Source organism: Ornithorhynchus anatinus, chromosome 4, assembly GCF_004115215.2.
Source record: "Ornithorhynchus anatinus isolate Pmale09 chromosome 4, mOrnAna1.pri.v4, whole genome shotgun sequence".
NCBI classification, from domain to species: Eukaryota; Metazoa; Chordata; class Mammalia; order Monotremata; family Ornithorhynchidae; genus Ornithorhynchus; species Ornithorhynchus anatinus.
Genome location: NC_041731.1, coordinates 93,466,155 through 93,485,402, shown reverse-complemented (window position 1 = coordinate 93,485,402; position 19,248 = coordinate 93,466,155). Strand labels below are relative to the sequence as shown.

At 46.4% G+C, this 19,248-nt stretch overlaps 1 protein-coding gene across 2 annotated transcripts in view; it reads left to right on the top strand.

Annotated features, from left to right (window-relative positions):
- The window catches only part of SLC44A3 (solute carrier family 44 member 3), a 128,830-nt gene that overhangs the window by 27,753 nt on the left and 81,829 nt on the right, over positions 1–19,248 (top strand). For both annotated transcript variants that reach the window (XM_029063923.1, XM_029063920.2), the window contains 2 exons: positions 4,410–4,596; positions 18,707–18,872. In XM_029063923.1, coding sequence (XP_028919756.1) covers positions 4,410–4,596; positions 18,707–18,872 — 353 coding nt within the window. The remainder of the gene's footprint in view (positions 1–4,409; positions 4,597–18,706; positions 18,873–19,248) is intronic.

Here is a 19,248-nt window from a genome sequence, read left to right as displayed (position 1 = left end):
TCATTGCCACCAACAGATTAGGGAGTCACTTGGTCCCTGACTGGGGGCGGGGGTGAAGGAGAGCGGTGGATTGTTGGGAGAGGCCTGAGAGGCTGGAAAAGGAAGGGAAAACGTTTCTCAAAGGAGTCGTGACCCGAGGACAAACTCAGAAGCCGAGAGGTGCGGATGAGTTAATGAAGGGGCAAAGAAGAAGACAGACGTGCTGATCAGCAGGGCCCCTGGAAATCCCAAGGGCTAAAAGAAAAAAGAGAGAGGACGATGGGAGAGAACCAAAAGAAAGACCGAGAAGCGGGTGTCTGCCCATCCTTCCTTTGTAATAGAAGAAACTGCTATTGGTCGGGGGTGAAAGGAAACGGGAACAGATGGGAACCTGGTTCTCCTAAAAGAAGTCGGCAACAGCTGTTCCAGTTTGGAAGCTATTGTACTTCCCTGGCAGTGGCTGCATTCCACTTAAATATTTTCACTTTTACCCCTGCTGTCGGTGATGATCGACAAACACGGAGGACTGATTTGTGACCAAAGGTACCTACCAGAAGGTACCTTTAGAGAAGCAGCGTGGCTCCGTGGAAAGAGGTCATGAGTTCGAATCCCAGCTCTGCCGCTTGTCAGCTGTGTGACTGTGGGCAAGTCACTTCACTTCTCTGGGCCTCAGTTCCCTCATCTGTAAGATGGGGATGAAGACTGTGAGCCCCACGTGGGACATCCTGATTCCCCTGTGTCTCCCCCAGCGCTTAGAACAGTGCTCGGCACATAGTAAGCGCTTAACAAATACCAGCATTATTATTATTATTACTACACACTTTCAAAAGTCTGTTTTCCGGTTTGTGAAGGAAGGGCTGGCAACTGCTTTTGAGGATCGCACCTCCAGCTACAGCCTGTGAGGTATTATTGTGAGGTACGGCATGACCTAGTTGATAGAGCATGGGCCTGGGAGTCGGAAGGACCTAGGTTTTTCTGCTCTGTGACCTTGGGCATGTCACTTCACTTCTCTGGGCCTCAGTTCCCTCATCTATAAAATGGGGATTAAGCCCTTTGTGTCCAACATGATTAATGTACGGCTACCCCAGTGCTTAGTCAAGGCCTGGCACGTAGTAAGTGCTTAACCCATACCATTAAAAAAAATGGACTGTGTCCAATCTGATTGGCTTGTATCTACTCCAGAGCTGCTTTTTTTTAAAGAAAAAAAGGGTATTTAATTGCTTACTACGTGCTAGGCATTCAAAATTCTTGCTCGCTCTTGGCTCGTCTGCGAAGTGGTACAAGGACACTTCTGGCCTGCAAGATCCTTGTGGGCAGCGAATGTGTCGTTTATTGTTGCATTGTCCTCTCCCAAGTGCTTAGTACAGTGCCCTGAAAACAGTAAATGCTCCATAAATACGACTGAATGAATGAAATGATGTTCATCTTGGGCTCCCAGCTTGTCTCAGTCTTGAGAATCGCCTCTTCTAATCTCTCTCTTCGACACATTCTAAACGCTGGGATAGATACAAAACCATCCGATTGGACACAGTCCCTCTCCCCCACGGGGCTCACAATCCCAATCCCTATTTTACAGATGAGGGAACTGAGGCCCAGAGAAGTGAAGTGACTTCCCCAAGGTCCCACAGCAGACAAGTGAGGAAGCCGGAATTAGAAGCCAGGTCCTTCTGACTCCCAGGCCCGTGCTCTATCCACTTGGCCATGCTGCTTCTCATTGGCAAATGAGCCGTTTGGGCCCTAACGAGGTCCTGAGGAGGGTGAACTGAGGGTGCCGGGCCTTCTCTCAAACATTTCGGCCGGTCCGATTTCTCTCCTTGCACCTCTGGCTCTGGGAGTTATCGGGCCCGGGGCTACCTAAGGAGCAGCTTGTAATTCCGGCGTTTAGGGCTGTTTCACCTTCCTTCTGTTTCAACAGGCTTGCTGCCTGCTCACCTGAACCTCCAAAATCACTGAGGGCAAGCACAGCTCACCTCTAGAATGTAGACTGTAAAAGCCCGTCAATGGGCGGGGACCGTCTCTGTTTCCGATCTGTCCATTCCAAGCGCTTAGTACAGTGCTCTGCGCATAGTAAGCGCTCAGTAAATACTATTGAATGAATGAGTGAATAAACTCCTTGCGGGCATGGATTGTGTCTGTTTATTGTTATATTGTATTCTCCCAAGCACTTAGTACAGTTCTCTGCACGCAGTAAGCGCCCAATAAATACGACTGACAAAGTAAACAACCCAGAGATGCTTCACTGGACTGGACCCTCAAGTTCTCCCCAGGAATGAGGACCCAAGCTCAGATCAAAGCCTGGGTTGATACATCATTCATTCAATTGTATTTATTGAGTGCTCACTGCGTGCAGAGCACTGTACTAAGTGCTTAGAGAAGCAGCGTGGCTCAGTGGAATGAGCACGGGCTTTGGAGTCAGGGCTCATGAGTTCGAATCCCAGCTCTGCCGCTTGTCAGCTGTGTGACTGTGGGCAAGTCACTTCGCTTCTCTGTGCCTCAGTTCCCTCATCTGTAAAATGGGGATGAAGACTGTGAGCCCCTCGTGGGACAACCCGATTCCCCTATGTCTACCCCAGCGCTTAGAACAGTGCTCGGCACGTAGTAAGCGCTTAACAAATACCAACATTGATTGGGAGAGCACTGGGAAGGGGCAAGGCTGGAATGCCCTAAGAGGCCCAGGTTCTTGGTTTCTGGAACTTGTATCAATCAATCAGTGGTATTTATTGAGTGTTTACCGTGTGCAGAGCCCTCCACTAAGCACTTGGGAGAGAAGAGGCACTGTGGCATCCTGGAAAGAACACGAATGTGGGAGTCAGAGAACTTGAATTCTATAATAATAATAATAATAATGATGATGTTGGTATTTGTTAAGCACTGACTATGTGCAGAGCACCGTTCTAAGCGCTGGGATAGATACAGGGTATCTGCTAGGTGAGCTTGGACAAGTCAATCAATCACTTGATCAGATGTATTTATTGAGCGCTTATTGTGTGCAGAGCACTCTACTGAGTAGTTTAATGTTGGTATGTATTAAGCGCTTACTATGTGCCGAGCACTGTTCTAAGCGCTGGGGTAGATACAGGGTCATCAGGTCGTCCCACATGAGGCTCACAGTCTTAATCCCCATTTTCCAGATGAGGTCACTGAGGCCCAGAGAAGTGAAGTGACTTGCCCAAAGTCACCCAGCTGACAGGCGGCGGAGCCGGGCTTGGAACCCATGACTTCTGATTCCTAAGCCCGCGCTCTTTCCACTGAGCCACGCTAGTTGGGAGAGTTCGGTTTAACGGAGTTGGTAGACACGTTCCTTGCCCACAACAAGCTTTCAGTCTAGGAGTCTTCTCTCTGCCTCAGTCTCTTCATCTGGAAAATGGGGATTCAGGACCTGTTCTCCCTCCTACTTAGACTGTGAAACCCATCTAGGCAAGGGACTGGCCAAACTTACGTTATATCCACCCGAGTGCTTAGAACAGTGCTTCTCGCATAGTGATCAGCAGCGTGGCTTAGTGGATCAAGCACCAGCCTGGGAGTCAGAAGGACCTTTTCTACTTCTGACTCCACCCCTTGTCTGCTGTGTGACCTTGGGCGAGTCATTTTACTTCTCTGGGCCTCGGTGACCTCATCTGTAAAATGGGAATTTAGAGTGGGAACCGCATGTGGGACAGGGACTGTGTCCAACCTGATTAACTTGTATCTACCCCAGTGTTTAGAACAGTGCTTGAAACTTAGTAAGCACTTAAAAAGTACCATAATTGTTATTATTACTTAAGTACCAGCCAGGGTAGGTAAACACTGTCCCTGCTTTCGGGGACTTTGGTGCTGGGTCAAGAATATCGCAAGCCTTCTCGGCCAGAAGTCACCACCCCCTCCCCACCCAGCCTAGAGGAGTCCTCAATCCGGTCCCGGGGCTACCCACTACTAGTTAAGCTCCACCCGGGCTCCACACGACTGTTTTCCGATCTCTCCAGAAGCGCGTTGTGGACAGGAAATATGCCTACTAGCTCTGTCGTATTATATTCCCCCAAGTGCTTAGTACAGTGCTCTGCACACAGTAAGCACTCAATAAATGAGAAGCAGCGGGGCTTAGCGGATAGAGCGCAAGGCCTGGGAATCAGAAGGACCTGGGTTCTAATCCTGGTTGTGCCACATGTCTGCCCTGTGACTTTGGGCAAGTCACTTCAACTTCTCTGGGTCTCCGTTCCCTCATCTGGAAAATGGGGATTAGGAGTGCGAGCCACAAGTGGAACAGGGAATGTGTCCAATCTGATTAACTTGCATCTCCCCCAGTGCTTGGCACAGAGTAAGCACTTAATAAGTACCATTATTATTATCAGTATGATGGATCGTTTGGTCCTCAGGCCAACCCGATCCGTGCTGCAGCTGGAGCTGGTGAGTTTGCTCGCTCAGAGAACTGTATCTCTTGCCTTCCTTACCAGGTGATTCTGCTCCTTCTGATTTTTGCTTTGAGGAAGAGGATTCCGTTGGCCATAGAACTTATCCGAGTCATGAATAAAACCATCGGCGACTCTCCTTTCCTGTTCCTCCAGCCGCTGTGGACATTTATCATTCTCATTTCCTTCTGGACGCTGTGGGTAGCCGTCCTGCTCAGCTTGGGGACCGCGGGTGAGTGACGGCGCGATTTGCGGAGCCGTCCAAGAGGATGGCGTAGCGGGGAAGGCACGGACCTGGCAGTCAGCACGTCCTGAGTTCTAATCCCAGTCTGCCTGTGTGGCCTTGGACAAGTCACTTCACCTCTCTGAGCCTCAGTTACCTCATCTGGAAAATGGGGATTGAGACTCTGAGCCCCACGTGGCTGGCACACAGTTAGTGCTTAACAAATTCCACAATTATTATTATTAAGAGGCGATCCACCAAGCTCAGGATCTTGGCTTTATGTTACACGGAGGAAGCTGCAGAGGCACCAAAATGTGCCTTAATATTATTATTATCATTAATAACTATGGTATTTAAGCATTTACTAAGTGTCAGGTTTTGATTCAATGGTATTTATTGAACGCTTACTACGTGCAGAGCACTGTACTATGCGCTTGAAATGTACAATTCGGCAACAGGTAGAGACAATCCCTGCCCAATGACGGGCTCGCAGTCTAAGCAGTGCTTGGCACATAGTAAGTGCTTAACCAATGCCGTCATCATCATTACCTTGATTCTACCCCAGTGCTCAGAACAGTGCTTGGCACATAGTAAGCGCCAAGCACAAATGCCATCATTATTATTATTATTATTATTAAGGGGAGGGAAATGAGAACTTAGGGAAGGCCTCTTGGAGAAGTTGTGATTTTAGGAAATCCATTTAAGGTCTTCCCTGACTAACCCTTCTTTTCCCCACCCTTTTCATCCTCCCCTCTGTGTTTCCTGTATAGTAGGGTGTAAATTATTTAAACATTTTGATGCTCATCCCTCCTCAAACCCCTCAGCACTTATCTTACACTCTCCCATTTCCCCGATCTGGATCTTCTTTTAATGTCTGTCTCCTCCTCTGGACTGTAAGCTCCTTGTGGGCAGGGTTCAGGTCTATCCACTCTGTTGCATTGTACTCTCCTAAACGGTAAATGCTCAAAAAGTGCCAAGGATTCTCCAGTTTGGTACTAGTGGAAGTTTGTCTTTGTTGTACTTTGTTCTCTCTCTTTTGTGACTTATTCAATAGTATTTATTGAGTGCTTAGCAGAGTTCGGGTCTCCGAGTGGTGTTTGATGTAAAATGGGGATTAACTGTGAGCCTCACATGGGACAACCTGATCACCCTGTATCTACCCCAGTGCTTAGAACAGTGCTCTGCCCGTAGTAAGCGCTTAACAAATACCAACATTATGATTATTATTACTATTATCCAGCTAAGATCAGTCTGTAGTGCATAGGTGCAAGGTTTTGATGGAAACCTTCAGGTTGGCAGTTACTGAGAACGAGCTGCATTTTGATCACCCCAAGTCCCAGGCGGTGGAGACACAGATGTCAAAGGGAGAAATTACTTCTTTTGTTTGTTTTTAGCACAAAATCTAGCCAACAAACGCTAAAAGAAAGTCACATTGCTGGCTGTTCTTTCAACTGCTGATATTCTTTCTTTTTTTGTTTTCGTTAAGCGCTTACTCTTTGTCATACGCTGGGCTAGATACAAGTTGATCAGGCTGGATAAACTTCCTGTCCCACAGGGGAATCACACAGACAGGAGGGAGAACAGGTATTGAATCCCCACTGGGGAAACTAAGGCACAGAAAAGGGAAGTGACTTACCCGAGGTCACCCAACAGACGAATGGCAGAAGAGGATTTGCCAGGTCCCCTGACTCCCAGGCCCGTACTTTGTCCACAAGGCCACACTGCTTCTCTTGTTAATTTGTTGTGGGCATGAAACATGTCTGTCAACTGTGTTGCATTGTACTCTTCCAAGCACTTAGTGAGCTCGGCACACAGTAAGCGCTCAATAAATACGATTGAATGAATGAATGTGATTGATTTGACAAACTGACAGGTCTGCGATCTGCAACGCTCTGCATTATATCACTGGGATATTTTAAGGATGGTTTAACCCTTCTATTAGTAGTGAGGCAGCCAGCTACTAACCCAGTGGGCGAATATAAAAATAAATATAAATATAAATAAATAGGTAGATATATTAATGTCTGTCTTCCCCCCCCCTTCTAGATTATAAGCTCGTTGTGGACAGGGAATGTGTCTATTGTTGCAACATCCTCTCCCAAGCACTTAGTACAGTGCTCTGCACACAGTAACCACTCAATAAATACAAATGAATGAATGAAAACTCGCAAGGTAATTGGTGGAAAGTGTCTGCACAACAGGGAATATGGAATTCAACAACTCCTATTTCCTGCAAGCAGTATAACAATCAAGATATTTCTCAGTTTCAGTAGTCTGAAATTTTTTTTAAGCCCTAGGTAAATATTTAAACTTTCGAAACGTGTTAAACAGCTGAGAGTGTTAATATTTGTAAATGTGTTTTTAAAAAGGAGTTGGGGGAAAGCCAGGTAGGTGTTAAAATAGGATTGATTGGTTTTCACGCCGGATGGATCCGTTTATTTCTCTAATTACATATGGGCTGTTGTCAGCCCATTACATAGCTGACAGAGTTTTATTTGTACAGTATTGAAGTTGTCACAGTACTGCGTATCAAATCTAAAAATGTACTGGATTAATTATCCAGTTGACACTTTACCTGTTAGCAGCAAATCAGTGGCAAGTACTTCACGTTTGTAAATGAGGCAAAGTGTGGAAAGTTGGAGTCTCTATCCCTCTGGATAAACTTCTCGTGGATCTTTACCCGCTTTAGTGCCCGTAGTCTAACGACAGAATGGATGATTGTAGAGAGGACTTACTGGAAAAAAACCTCTTATATGGGGGGGGTCAGAAAATAGGCCCGCCACTGGCGTGTGTGTGGAATGTAGGAACTCTAATCGCAAGTCATTTGATCTGTGTCTCAATTTGTCATTTGACAATGGAAACAATGCTAGTTCTCCCTATTGAACAGTAATGTTGTGGAGATCATTAGGAGCAATAGATGGGAAAGTAATTGAGAAGTGAAAGTGCTATATCCTGGAAACGCTCAGATTTGCCTGTCTGTTCGCGGTTTTTTTGTTTGTTTTGCTCTGATGTCTGGATATGTAAGTCGGAGATGCCTGAACCCCATTTATCACCATTTTCCTCCTTGAGGGGAAGGAACCCTGGCTTAGAAACAGAGCCTGGTTGTGTGTCTCTCTCCTTCAGTCTGGAGCTCTAGAATACGTTGAGGTGGGTTGCTTGTTTTCACGGCCCCCAACTTGAATACTTGAGGTGCTGTAGGGAAAAGAGGGGAAATGGGTGAAAAACTTCAGTGATCTGATATTAGGGCAAATCAATCAATAGTATTTCCTGAGCATTTACTGGATGCAGGACACTATACTAAGTGCTTGGGAAAGTACTGCGTGGCTTAGTGGAAAGAGCCCGGACTTGGGGGTCCGAGGATGTGGGTTCACCACTCATCTGCTGTGTGACCTTGGGCAAACCACTTAAATTCTCTGTGCCTCAGTTACGTCATCTGTAAAATTGGGATTAAGACTATGAGCCCCACGTGGGACAGCACGATTACATTCTAACTACACCAGCGCTTAGAAAAATGCTTGGCATATAGTAAGCGCTTAACAAATACCATCATTATTATTATTATTATTATTACAATACTACAGAGTTGGGGGACACGTTCTCTGCCCTCAATTAATCAATTGTATTGAGTGCTTACTGTGCGCAGAGCACTGGGCTAAGCGCTTGGGAGAGTACACTATAACAATATAACAGACACATTCCCTGCCCGCAGCAAACTTACAGTCTAGAAGAGTAGTTTACAGTCTAGAAAGGGATGCAGACATTAATATGCATGACTGAATTATGGATATGTTCATAAATGCCCCGGGACTGAGAGTGGGATGAATATCAAGTACCGTCCGATCACGGGGCAACACAGAAGGGAGGGGGATTCAGCGAAATGAAGGCTTAGTTGCGGGAAGGCCTTTTGGAAGAGAGATGATTTTAAGAAGGCTCTGAAGGTGGGGAGAGTGGTGGTGAGTCAGATACGAAGGGGGAAGCAGGAGCGCTTAGTAAAGCACACCGTAAGCGCTCAATAAATCCAACTGAATGAATGAATGGGGGCGAGGGGACGGCGACGAGATAGACGAGATCAAGGAATAGTGGGTAGGTTAGTGTTAGAGTAGTGAAGTCTGTGGGCTGCATTGTAGTAGGAAACCAGTGAGGTGAGGTAGAAGCAGGAAAGCTAAGTGCCTTAAAGCCAATGGTAAAGAGTTTCGGTTTGATACAGAGATGGTTAGGAAATCACTGGAGATTCTAGAGGAGTGGGGAGTTGTGGACTGAATTTTTTTTTTTTTTTTTTAGAAAAATGCTCTGGGCAGCAGAGTGAAGTAAGGACTGATGTGGGGAGAGACAGGAGGGAGTCAGCAAAGAGGCTGATGCAATAGTCAAGGTGGGATATGATAAATATGTAGATCGACAGGGTAGTGGACAGGGTGGATTTTAGAGATGCTCGTTCCATCGTCTATTCCATTAACAAAAGTGTTTCTGCTCCTCGTTCTATAGATGTATGTTCTTCATCTCACTGATTCAAATGAATATATGGGGTTTTGCCCAAGACTTTGTTCGAATTCCTAACTACGCACTCCTGGCCAAGACATAATTCCCTAATAAGTAGATTCTAACCATCCTGTGCCCCCTTATCCACTTATTTACTGAGCGCTCACTGTGTGGAGAGCACTCTACTAAGTGTTTGAGAAAGGACAATTGTATTTCTTGGACTCCCAGATACCCTCACAGAGGGTTCGCAGTCTACGATGGAGGGAGGAGGATTTAATCCTCACTTTACAGATTAAGTAACTGAGGCATAGAGAAGTTAAGTGGCTTGCCCAAGATCCACACATCAGGCGAGTGGTAGAGCCGCAAGTAGAACCCAGGTACACTGACTCCCAGGCCCGTGCTCCATCCACTAGGCCGTGCGGCTTCTCTGCGGTACTCTCCCAAGTGTTTAGTAATAATAATAATAATAATGGTGGTATTTGTTAAGCGCTTACTACGTGCAGAGCACTATTCTAAGTGCTGGGGTAGATACAGGGTAATCAGGTTGTCCCACATGAGGCTCACAGTCTTAATCCCCATTTTACAGATGAGGCAACTGAGGCACAGAGAAGTGAAGTGACTTGTCCACAGTCACACAGCTGACGAGTGGCAGAGCCGGGATTCCAACCCATGACCTCTGTCTCCCAAGCCCATGCTCTTTCCACCGAACCACGCTGCTTCTCGTTTAGTACAGTGCTCTGCATTTAGTAAGTGCTAAAAAAAAATACCGTTGATTGGTTCAAAGCCCCTTTCGATCCTAGTTTGTCAGAGCCCATTTTAAGGATGAGGGCACTGAGGCCCTGAGAAGTCACTGACGGGATATGTGGGTACGTGGAGGGCACGTGAGCCCGTTGTTGGGCAGGGATCGTCTCTAACTGTTGCTGAATAGTACGTTCCAAGCACTTAGTACAGTGCTCTGCACACAGTAAGCGCTCAATAAATACGATTGAATGAATGAATGTGCCAGTTTGACTTGAGAGACGATCACTTCTGTCCTTGACTCTCTTGTTCAGACTGCTAAAATGGCCTCTTCCCTAATAAACCCTCATACAGAAGCACACTCCGTCAGGAGAGGGCAATGTTACCCGCAGATTCATAAACCCGTCTTTTACTCTCTCCGCTTTTAACATCTGTTTTCAGGTTCCGTGGAGAAGCAGGCTCCCGTCCCCTTATCCTTCAGACAGCGTGTTCCCTTTAAAATCAGAACGAAGATCATCTGATCTAGATACCTCTTGCTCATCTAAATTAGACTACAATCAATCAGTGATATTTATTGAGTGCTTATTATGTGCAGAGCACCTCACTAAGCGCTTGGGAGAGTAGAGTGCGGCAGAATTAGCAGTCCACGTTTGCTGCTCTTAAAGGAACAACAGGGGAAAAGCTTGGGAAATCGATTTAAGGGCCGGAGAAGCAGGGTGGCCTAATGGATAGAGCGCGGACCTAGGAGTCAGAAGGACCTAATCCCAGCTCTGCCACTTGTCTGCTGCGTGACCTTGGGTAAGACGCTTCACTTCTCTGGGCCTCGGTTCCCTCATCTGGAAAATGGGGATGAAGACTGTGAGCCCCATGTGGCGCAGGGACTGCGTCCAACCTGATTTGCCTGTATCCGCCCCAGTGCACAGTACGGTGCCTCACACAGAGTGAGCATTTAACAAATACCAAGAAACCAAAAACAGAACAAAGGTAATAGGTTCAAACGAGATGTTCTTCCCCTCGACTCTATTCATCGCCATCGTCCTCGTCCGTCCGTCTCCCCCGATCAGACCGTGAGCCCGTCAGACGGCAGGGACCGTCTCTATCTGTTGCCGACTTGTTCGTTCCAAGCGCTTAGTACAGTGCTCTGCACATAGTAAGCGCTCAGTAAATACTATTGAATGAATGAAAGGTTGAGAAGAAACGCTCAAAGCTGCTTCTGCCTGAAATGATAATGTTGGTATTTGTTAAGCGCTTACTATGTGCCGAGCACTCTAACAAGCACTGGGGTAGCTACCGGGTAATCAGGTTGTCCCACGTGAGGCTCACAGTCTTCATCCCCATTTTACAGATGAGGTAACTGAGGCACCTAGAAGTGAAGTGATTTGCCCAAAGTCACACAGCCGAGAGGTGCCGGAGCCGGGATTAGAACTCATGACCCCTGATCTCTAAGCCCGTTGTTCTTCCCCCGAGCCACGCGGCTTCTTTATGGGACCGGGGGCTAAGTCTGCCCATTCATTCAATTCATTCAATAGTATTTATTGAGTATCAATAAATACTATTGAATGAATGCCCATCACTTTGTTGGCTGAGAATTGCTATAGAATCAGCCTCCCAAACAAGGCCAAACTTGCTCCAGTGGATGGGAAAGTCTTTACCCCAATGCTGGGCGGAGACGCCTTGTACGATTAAGGGAGGCAGCAGTGCCTTGCCTTCTGAAAGTTGGGTTCCTTTTGCCATGATTCTGAGGGCAACCAGCTCTTGATATGAGGAAGCCCATACTCAGCATGGCACAATGGAGTAAACATAGGCCTGGCAGTCAGGAGGTCATGGGTTCAAATCCCAGCTCTGCCACTTGAATAATAATAATCATCGCATTTGTTAAGTGCTTACTATGTGCCAATCGTTGCTCTAAGCAGTGGGAACATAATCTGCCTTACTCCCCATTTTCCAAATGCGGTAACTGAGGCACAGAGAACTTGTCTGCTGTGTGGCCTTGGGCCAGTCACTTCATTTCTCTGGGCCTCGGTTATCTCATCCATAAAATGGGGATTGTGACTGTGAGCCCTGCTTGGGACGGGGACTTGGTCCAACTTGATTCGCTCTAATCCACCCCAGTGCTTAGTATTCATTCATTCATTCTGGAGTCAGGGCTCATGAGTTCGAATCCCAGCTCTGCCACTTGTCGGCTGTGTGACTGTGGGCAAGTCACTTAACTTCTCGGTGCCTCAGTTCCCTCATCTGTAAAATGGGGATTAAGACTGTGAGCCCCACGTGGGACAACCTGATTCCCCTATGTCTACCCCAGCGCTTAGAACAGTGCTCGGCACATAGTAAGCGCTTAACAAATACCAACATTATTATTATTATTCATTCAATAGTATTTATTGAGCGCTTACTATGTGCGGAGCACTGTACTAAGCACTTGGGATGAACAGGTCGGCAACAGATAGAGACAGTCCCTGCCGTTTGACGAGCTTACAGTCTAATCGACGGGCTTGCTTAGTACAGTGCCTGGCACATATTAAGTGCTTATCAAATACCATCATTATCTTTCAAGCCTTCCTTTTCATTTAAAATAGCTTCCGCAAAGACAGTCTGTCCCATTTGATTTGATCGTTCAGAGGGGTGGAGTGAAGCAGAAGAGAGGAGCAGCAGTGATATTCCAGAGGATATACGTGACCACAGCCTAAAAAAGACCGCTTACGAAGTCATTAGCGGTCCAAGCTGTCTAAAGTATGTCCCTTCTGCTCAATGAGGTCAGTTATCATGCAGGACTGCCTTTCAGAATTGAAGCTGTTCTGTCCAAGAAGAAGCTTGAATCAGTGCTCTGCCTGAAAAAGGATTGCCTTGGGCTAAAATGAAACTAGCTTGGAGTTTGAATATTAGCTGCTTTCTGTACTCTGATCCGCTCCATTTTTTATGGAATTTATGTGCTTTCGATGTTCCAGGCACTATGCTAATCACTGGGTTAGATAGAAGCTAATCAGGCTGGACACAGTCTATGTCTCACGTGAGGCTCACAGCCTTAATCCCCTTTTTCCAGATGAGGGGACTGAGATACAGAGAAATTAAGGAATATTTAAAAATCGTCTGCATCCTCCTAAGTGGGCCTTAAGTAGAACAGAAGAAAGCAGCGTGGCTTCATGGATAAAGCATGGGCCTGAGAGCCAGGAGCTTCTAATCCCAGGTCTGCCACTTGCCTGCTGTGTGACCTTGGGCAAGTCATTCAACTGCTCTGGGCCTCAGTTTCCTCATTTGAAAAATGGGGATTCAGTACTTATTCTCCGTCTTGCTTTGCGAGTCCCTGGTGGGTCTGTGACCGACCCGATTAACTTGTATCTACCCCAGTACTTAGAATGATACTTGACACATAGTGAGGGCTTAAATACCACTAAAAAAAGGAAATAATAGTAATGAAGAGAACTCACTTTTCTTGCACTCAATCACTTGATGGCAGTGCTTGGCACATAGTAAATGCTTAACGAATACCATCGTTATTTACTGAGTGCTTAGGGTGTGCAGAGCACTGTACTAAGTGCTTGGAGAATATAAGAGATGTAGTCCCTGCCTAGCAGGAGCTCACAGTGTTATTAGGAAGGGCTTCCAGGAGGAGGCAGGGAGGGATGTTAAATTTTGGGAGGATGAGAGGTTAAGAAAAGGAAGAAAGAAGCAGATCGGAGAAATAAGCACACTTTGCTTGCTCTCACTTGGACATATACTCAACCGGATGATCTTCCCCTTAGAGAACAGCAGCAGTGGAGAGATCAGTCAGTCAAGCAAATGTATTCACTGAGAGCTTACGGTGCGCAGAGCACTGTACTAAGCACTTGGGAGAGTACAATACAACAGAGTTGGTAGATACATTCCCTGTCCGCAGACATTAATATAAATGATGGATAAGTTCATAAGTTCTTGACTGTGGGAAGGATGATTGAAGGATGCCAATGTGATGTCACACCGGAATTTGATTAGAATTCACCTAGGGAATGTTCTTCTGCTAGATTATCTCCTCTATCTGTAATATATTGTATTGTCCGTCACCCCTGTAGACCTTAAGCTCCTTGATAATAGCGTTGGTATTTGTTAAGCGCTTACTATATGCAGAGCACTGTTCTAAGCCCTGGGGGAGATACAGGGGAATGAGGTTGTCCCATGTGAGGCTCACAGTCTTAATCCCCATTTGACAGATGAGGTAATTGAGGCCCAGAGAAGTTAAGTGACTTGCCCACAGTCACACAGCTGACAAGGGGCAGAGCCGGGATTCGAACCCGTGACCTCTGACTCCCAAGCTCCTGCTCTTTCCACTGAGCCGCGCTGGTATTTTATTGAATGCTTACCGTTTGCAGAGCACTGTACTAAGCACCTGGGAGAGAACAATATAACGGAGTCGGCAGTTCCCCGCCCACAAGGAGTTTATAATATATGCAATAATATATGAGGGCAAGGATTGCATCTACCAAAGACTGTGCCTGCAGTCCCTCCATGGTGGAAGCCTGGGAGAGCCGTGATAGCAACTGTCCCTTCTGCAACACTCGAATTGACTCCCAGGAGGCCCAGGGTGAACTAATAATAATAATGGTAATAGTGATCGTGATATTTGTTAAGCACTTCCTCTGTGCCAAGCACTGTACTAATCGCTGGGGCAGATACAAGATAATCAGGTCGCATATGGGACTCATAGTCTAAGTAGGAAAGAGAGCGGGTATTGAATCACCATTTTGCAGATGAGAGAAGCAGCGTGGCTCCGTGGAAAGAGCACGGATTTGGAGTCAGAGGTCATGGGTTCAAATGCCGGCCCTGCCACTTGTCAGCTGGGTGGCTATGGGCAAGTCATTTAACTTCTCTGTGCCTCAGTTCCCTCATCTGGAAAATGGGGATGAAGACTGTGAGCCCCACGTGGGACAACCTGATTCCCCTGAGTCTCCCCCAGCGCTTAGAACAGTGCTCTGCACATAGGAAGCGCTTAACAAATACCGACATTATTATTATTATTATTATCTGTTGCCGACTTGTTCATTCCAAGCGCTTAGTACAGTGCTCTGCACATAGTAAGCGCTCAATAAATACTATTGAATGAATGAATGAATGATTATTATTATAACTGAGGCACAGAGATGCGCCCAGAGAGATGAGGCACAGAGAAGTGACTTGCCTCAGGTCATACAGAAGGCCAGCCACAATAAGGATTTTACATTTCAACGGAGGAGCCCAACCCCTTCAGCAGACCCACGGTCACGTCCACGCTGCCAAGGCCCGGTAGAGTTGCCGTTGGGCTTGAAGACAGCACTACCGGTCATAAGAGAGAAAGAAGCCTCTGAGGTTCATTCACTCATATTCAATCATATTTATTAAACGCTTACTGTTTGCAGAGCACTGTACTGAGCGCTTGGGAAAGCGCAGTCCAATGACAAACAGTGACATTCCCTGCGCACCATGAGTTCACAATCTAGAGGGGAGGTTCATCTCCTGTACCTTGGTAGTAGGACATCCTTGAAACCCACGTGAGCACAGGAGAAGTTATCGGAGGCGGAAAACGCTTTGCGTAGTTTCAGTGCTTGTTAACAGAAAGGAGTAGACATCAGGAGGGAGGCAGGAAAAGCTGGGGCAGGTGTGCTTTAAGAAATCAGTCAACCGTTGGTATTTGGAGCACTGTACTAAGTGCTTGGGAGAGTACATTATAATAATGTTGGTATTTGTTAAGCGCTTTCTAAGTGCACAGCACTGTTCTAAGCGCTGGGGGAGATACAGGGTAATCAGGTTGTCCCACGTGAGGCTCACAGTTAATCCCCATTTTCCAGATGAGGTAACTGAGGCACGGAGAAGTGAAGTGACTTGCCCACAGTCACCGAGCTGACAAGTAGCAGAGGTGGGATTCGAACCCATGACCTCTGACTCCCAAGCCCGGGATCTTTCCACTGAGCCACGCTGCTTCTCAACAGTTGATAGACTCGTTCCCTACCTACAACAAGTTTACAGTCTGGAGGAGGGTGAAATAACATCCCATCCCCAAGAGAGTGATTATACCTCATTAAAAGTGGTAAACCAGTGGAGGGCTCTACATTGTAAGCTCGCTGTGGGCAGGGAATGTATCTGTTTATTGTATCGTCCTCTCTCCAAACACTTAGTATAGTAATAATAATAATGTCGGTATTTGTTAAGCGCTTACTATGTGCAGAGCACTGTTCTAAGCGCTGGGGTAGACACAGGGGAATCAGATTGTCCCACGTGAGGCTCACAGTCTTAATCCCCATTTTACAGATGAGGTAACTGAGGCACCTAGAAGTGAAGTGATTTGCCCAAAGTCACACAGCTGAGAGGTGGCGGAGCCGGGATTAGAACTCATGACCCCTGATTTCTAAGCCCGTGTTCTTTCCACTGAGCCACGCTGCTTCTCAGTACACAATACACAATAATCGCTCAGTAAATAGATTTGACTGACTGACTTTGAAATTTCCAGTTGCTGGAGCCCTTCATTTCTCTGGCAAGACTTTCCTCAGAATTCTGTCTTATTGCTATCCAAGCTCAATCTGAAAACCCACAGAACCGCGGCAGCAGACAAACTGGGCTTGAGGTCTAGATCACAAACCCGGGAGTCAGAAGGACCTGGGTTTTAATCCCGGCTCTGTCACCCATTTGCCGTGTGACTTCGGGCAATTCATTTCACTTTTCCGTGCCTCGGTTGCCTCGACCGTAAAATGGAGATAAGACCTGTAAGCCCATGCGGAACCTGGACTGTGTCCAATCTGATTAGCTTGCATTGAGAAGCAGCATGGCGCAGTTGAGAGAGCACAGGCCCAGGAGCCAGAAGGTCATGAGTTCGAATTCCTGCTCCGCCATTTGTCTTCTGTGTGATCTTGGGCCACTCACTTCACTTCTCTGTGCCTCACTTACCTCATCTGCAAAATGGAGATTCAGACGCTGAGCCCCAAGTGGGACAGGGACTGTGTCCAACCCATTTTACTTGTATCCACCCCAGCACCTAGAAAAGTGCCCGGCACATAATAAGCACTTAAAAACCATTAAAGAGAAAGCTGTGAAGCAGAGATGTTGGTGTTCACATCTCTGAGGTCTGTAACCTCCTGGAGCTGAACGTGAAATAGAATCAGCAAAATCCCAGGGTCCCCCCCTCATCCTCTGTTCACAGCCTCTAGGCCAAGCCAGGCCTCATGCCGCTGCCCGGAGGGCTGAGGGAAGCAAAAACCTCCATGTGAGAAGCCAATTAAATCACTTCAAAACGAGTGACTAAGACCTTGGATCTCTTGTTGACGGTTTGGAAATGAACATATAATTTAATGTGAATGTTCAGAGAAAAATGTTACAAAGCCACTGCCCAGGTTTTGTTGCTTTTAAGAAGCCTCATATCCCAGTTAGTCTTTTTAAAAAAAAAAAACGCACAATATTGTAGGATATCACTGGTAGAATTTGAGGCTGAATATGACTTCATTAATATAATAATAATGTTGGTATTTGTAAAGCGCTTACTATGTGCAGAGCACTGTTCTAAGCGCTGGGGTAGACACAGGGGAATCAGGTTGTCCCACGTGGGGCTCACAGTCTTCATCCCCATTTTCCAGATGAGGGAACTGAGGCACAGAGAAGTTAAGTGTCTTGCCCACAGTCACACAGCTGCCAAGTGGCAGAGCCGGGATTCAAACCCCTGACCTCTGACTCCAAAGCCCAGGCTCTTTCCACTGAATACAGGGGTCATTCTTTTCACCCCTGCAACCTCGATTTCTTTAGCAGTTAATCCATATTTTGACAAATTGTCAAATGTTTCTCGAGTTGATTTGTGATATCCTCTCAATTTTTAGTCTTGTAGCATACAAGTTACAGAATATATTAATGGTTTTCATGGTAAATAGAATGCACCTTAAAAGCTTTATGAATTATTGTCACACATTCTTGACTTCAGCTTTTGTCTCATGTTATATTTTTTATTAACCCCACCCTCGGCACTTAGGTACGTGCACTTACTACAATACTCTGCATAGAGTAAGCACTCGATAAATACCGATGATGATGATGATATCCGTAATTTACTTTAATGTCCATCTCCCCCTCCAGACTGCAAGCTCTTCGTGGGCAGGGAACATGCCTACCAACTCTATATTTTCTCAAGTGCTTAGTTCAGTGGTCCACACGCTATAAGCACTTAATAAATACCATCACTTGATAAGTTAACGGGGATCTGGATGTCTGCATGTGGAAGAGTGTAGGCCTGTTAAACTAATTTCAGCTGATTTGGCCAAATGCCATTTCAGGGTGAGACCATGGTTCATCCAACCCAGTATTCAATATCAGAGAGAGAGAGAGAGAGAGAGATGCTAATGTTTCGGGAAACACCATCACCCCTGTAGACTGTAAGCTCCTTGTGAGTAAAAATGGTATTTGTTAAGCGCTTACTATGTGCAAAGCACTGTTCTAAGCGCTGGTGGATACAAGGAGATCAGGTTGTCCCATGTGGGGCTCACAGTTTTTAATCCCCATTTTACAGATGAGGTAACGGAGGCACAGAGAAGTTAAGTGACTTGCCCACAGTCACACAGCTGACAAGCGGCAGAGCCGGAATTCGAACCCATGAATTCTGACTCCCAAGCCCGGGCTCTTTCCACTGTGCCACGCTATGAACTCTACTGTACTGTTCTCTCCCAAGCACTTAGAACAGTGCCCTGCCCACAGTAAGCACTCAATAAATACCACTGTTTGATTGAACATCCCTAATATTTCCCTTCTGTATCCATAATTGTTCCTCATCTGAGAACTGTGCTCGTAATTTCTGCCTGTTTTGTAAACAGTCCCCATTTGCTTTTTACCTGCTGGGTTTAGTTGCTTCCTTTTTGTTTATTTTGAACCTCCCACCCTCTAGCATTATCGGATATATGAAAACACGGTCTCTTTGTTTCTTCAGGGACTGCTCAGGTTATTTCAGGAGGACAAGTGGAATACAGACCGCTGCTGGGCATTCAGTACATGTGGTGGTATCATTTAATTGGCCTTATCTGGACTAGCGAATTCATCCTTGCCTGCCAACAGATGATTGTGGCTGGAGCAGTGGTGACTTGCTTCTTCAACCGGTAGGTGCAGAAAGTTTTCTGTTTCGACTTGTGTAGAATGCTTGCTGCACCCCCCCCCCTCCCCCCCCAAATAATCATTCTGAAATTAGACTGATTTCCTTGGAGAAAACTAAGGCAATATGATTGTGACCTTTATCTTACCACTAAAGCCAGCCAGCTTTAATGGGATTTAATTCTATCAGTTGTGATTTTTGATGCAATTTGTCAAGAAGGGTTAAAAAGGGTGAGATTGACGGCAGACAGACAGGGTGTATTTCCAGGAAAGCGCATCCCCTCACAGTCTGTCAGATCCAGGAATCCCCCAGGTCCTATGCCCTGGGGATTGTTGATGCCCCCCCGAAGCCAGGTCCGGACCAGGGTGGAGGGTCAAGCTTAG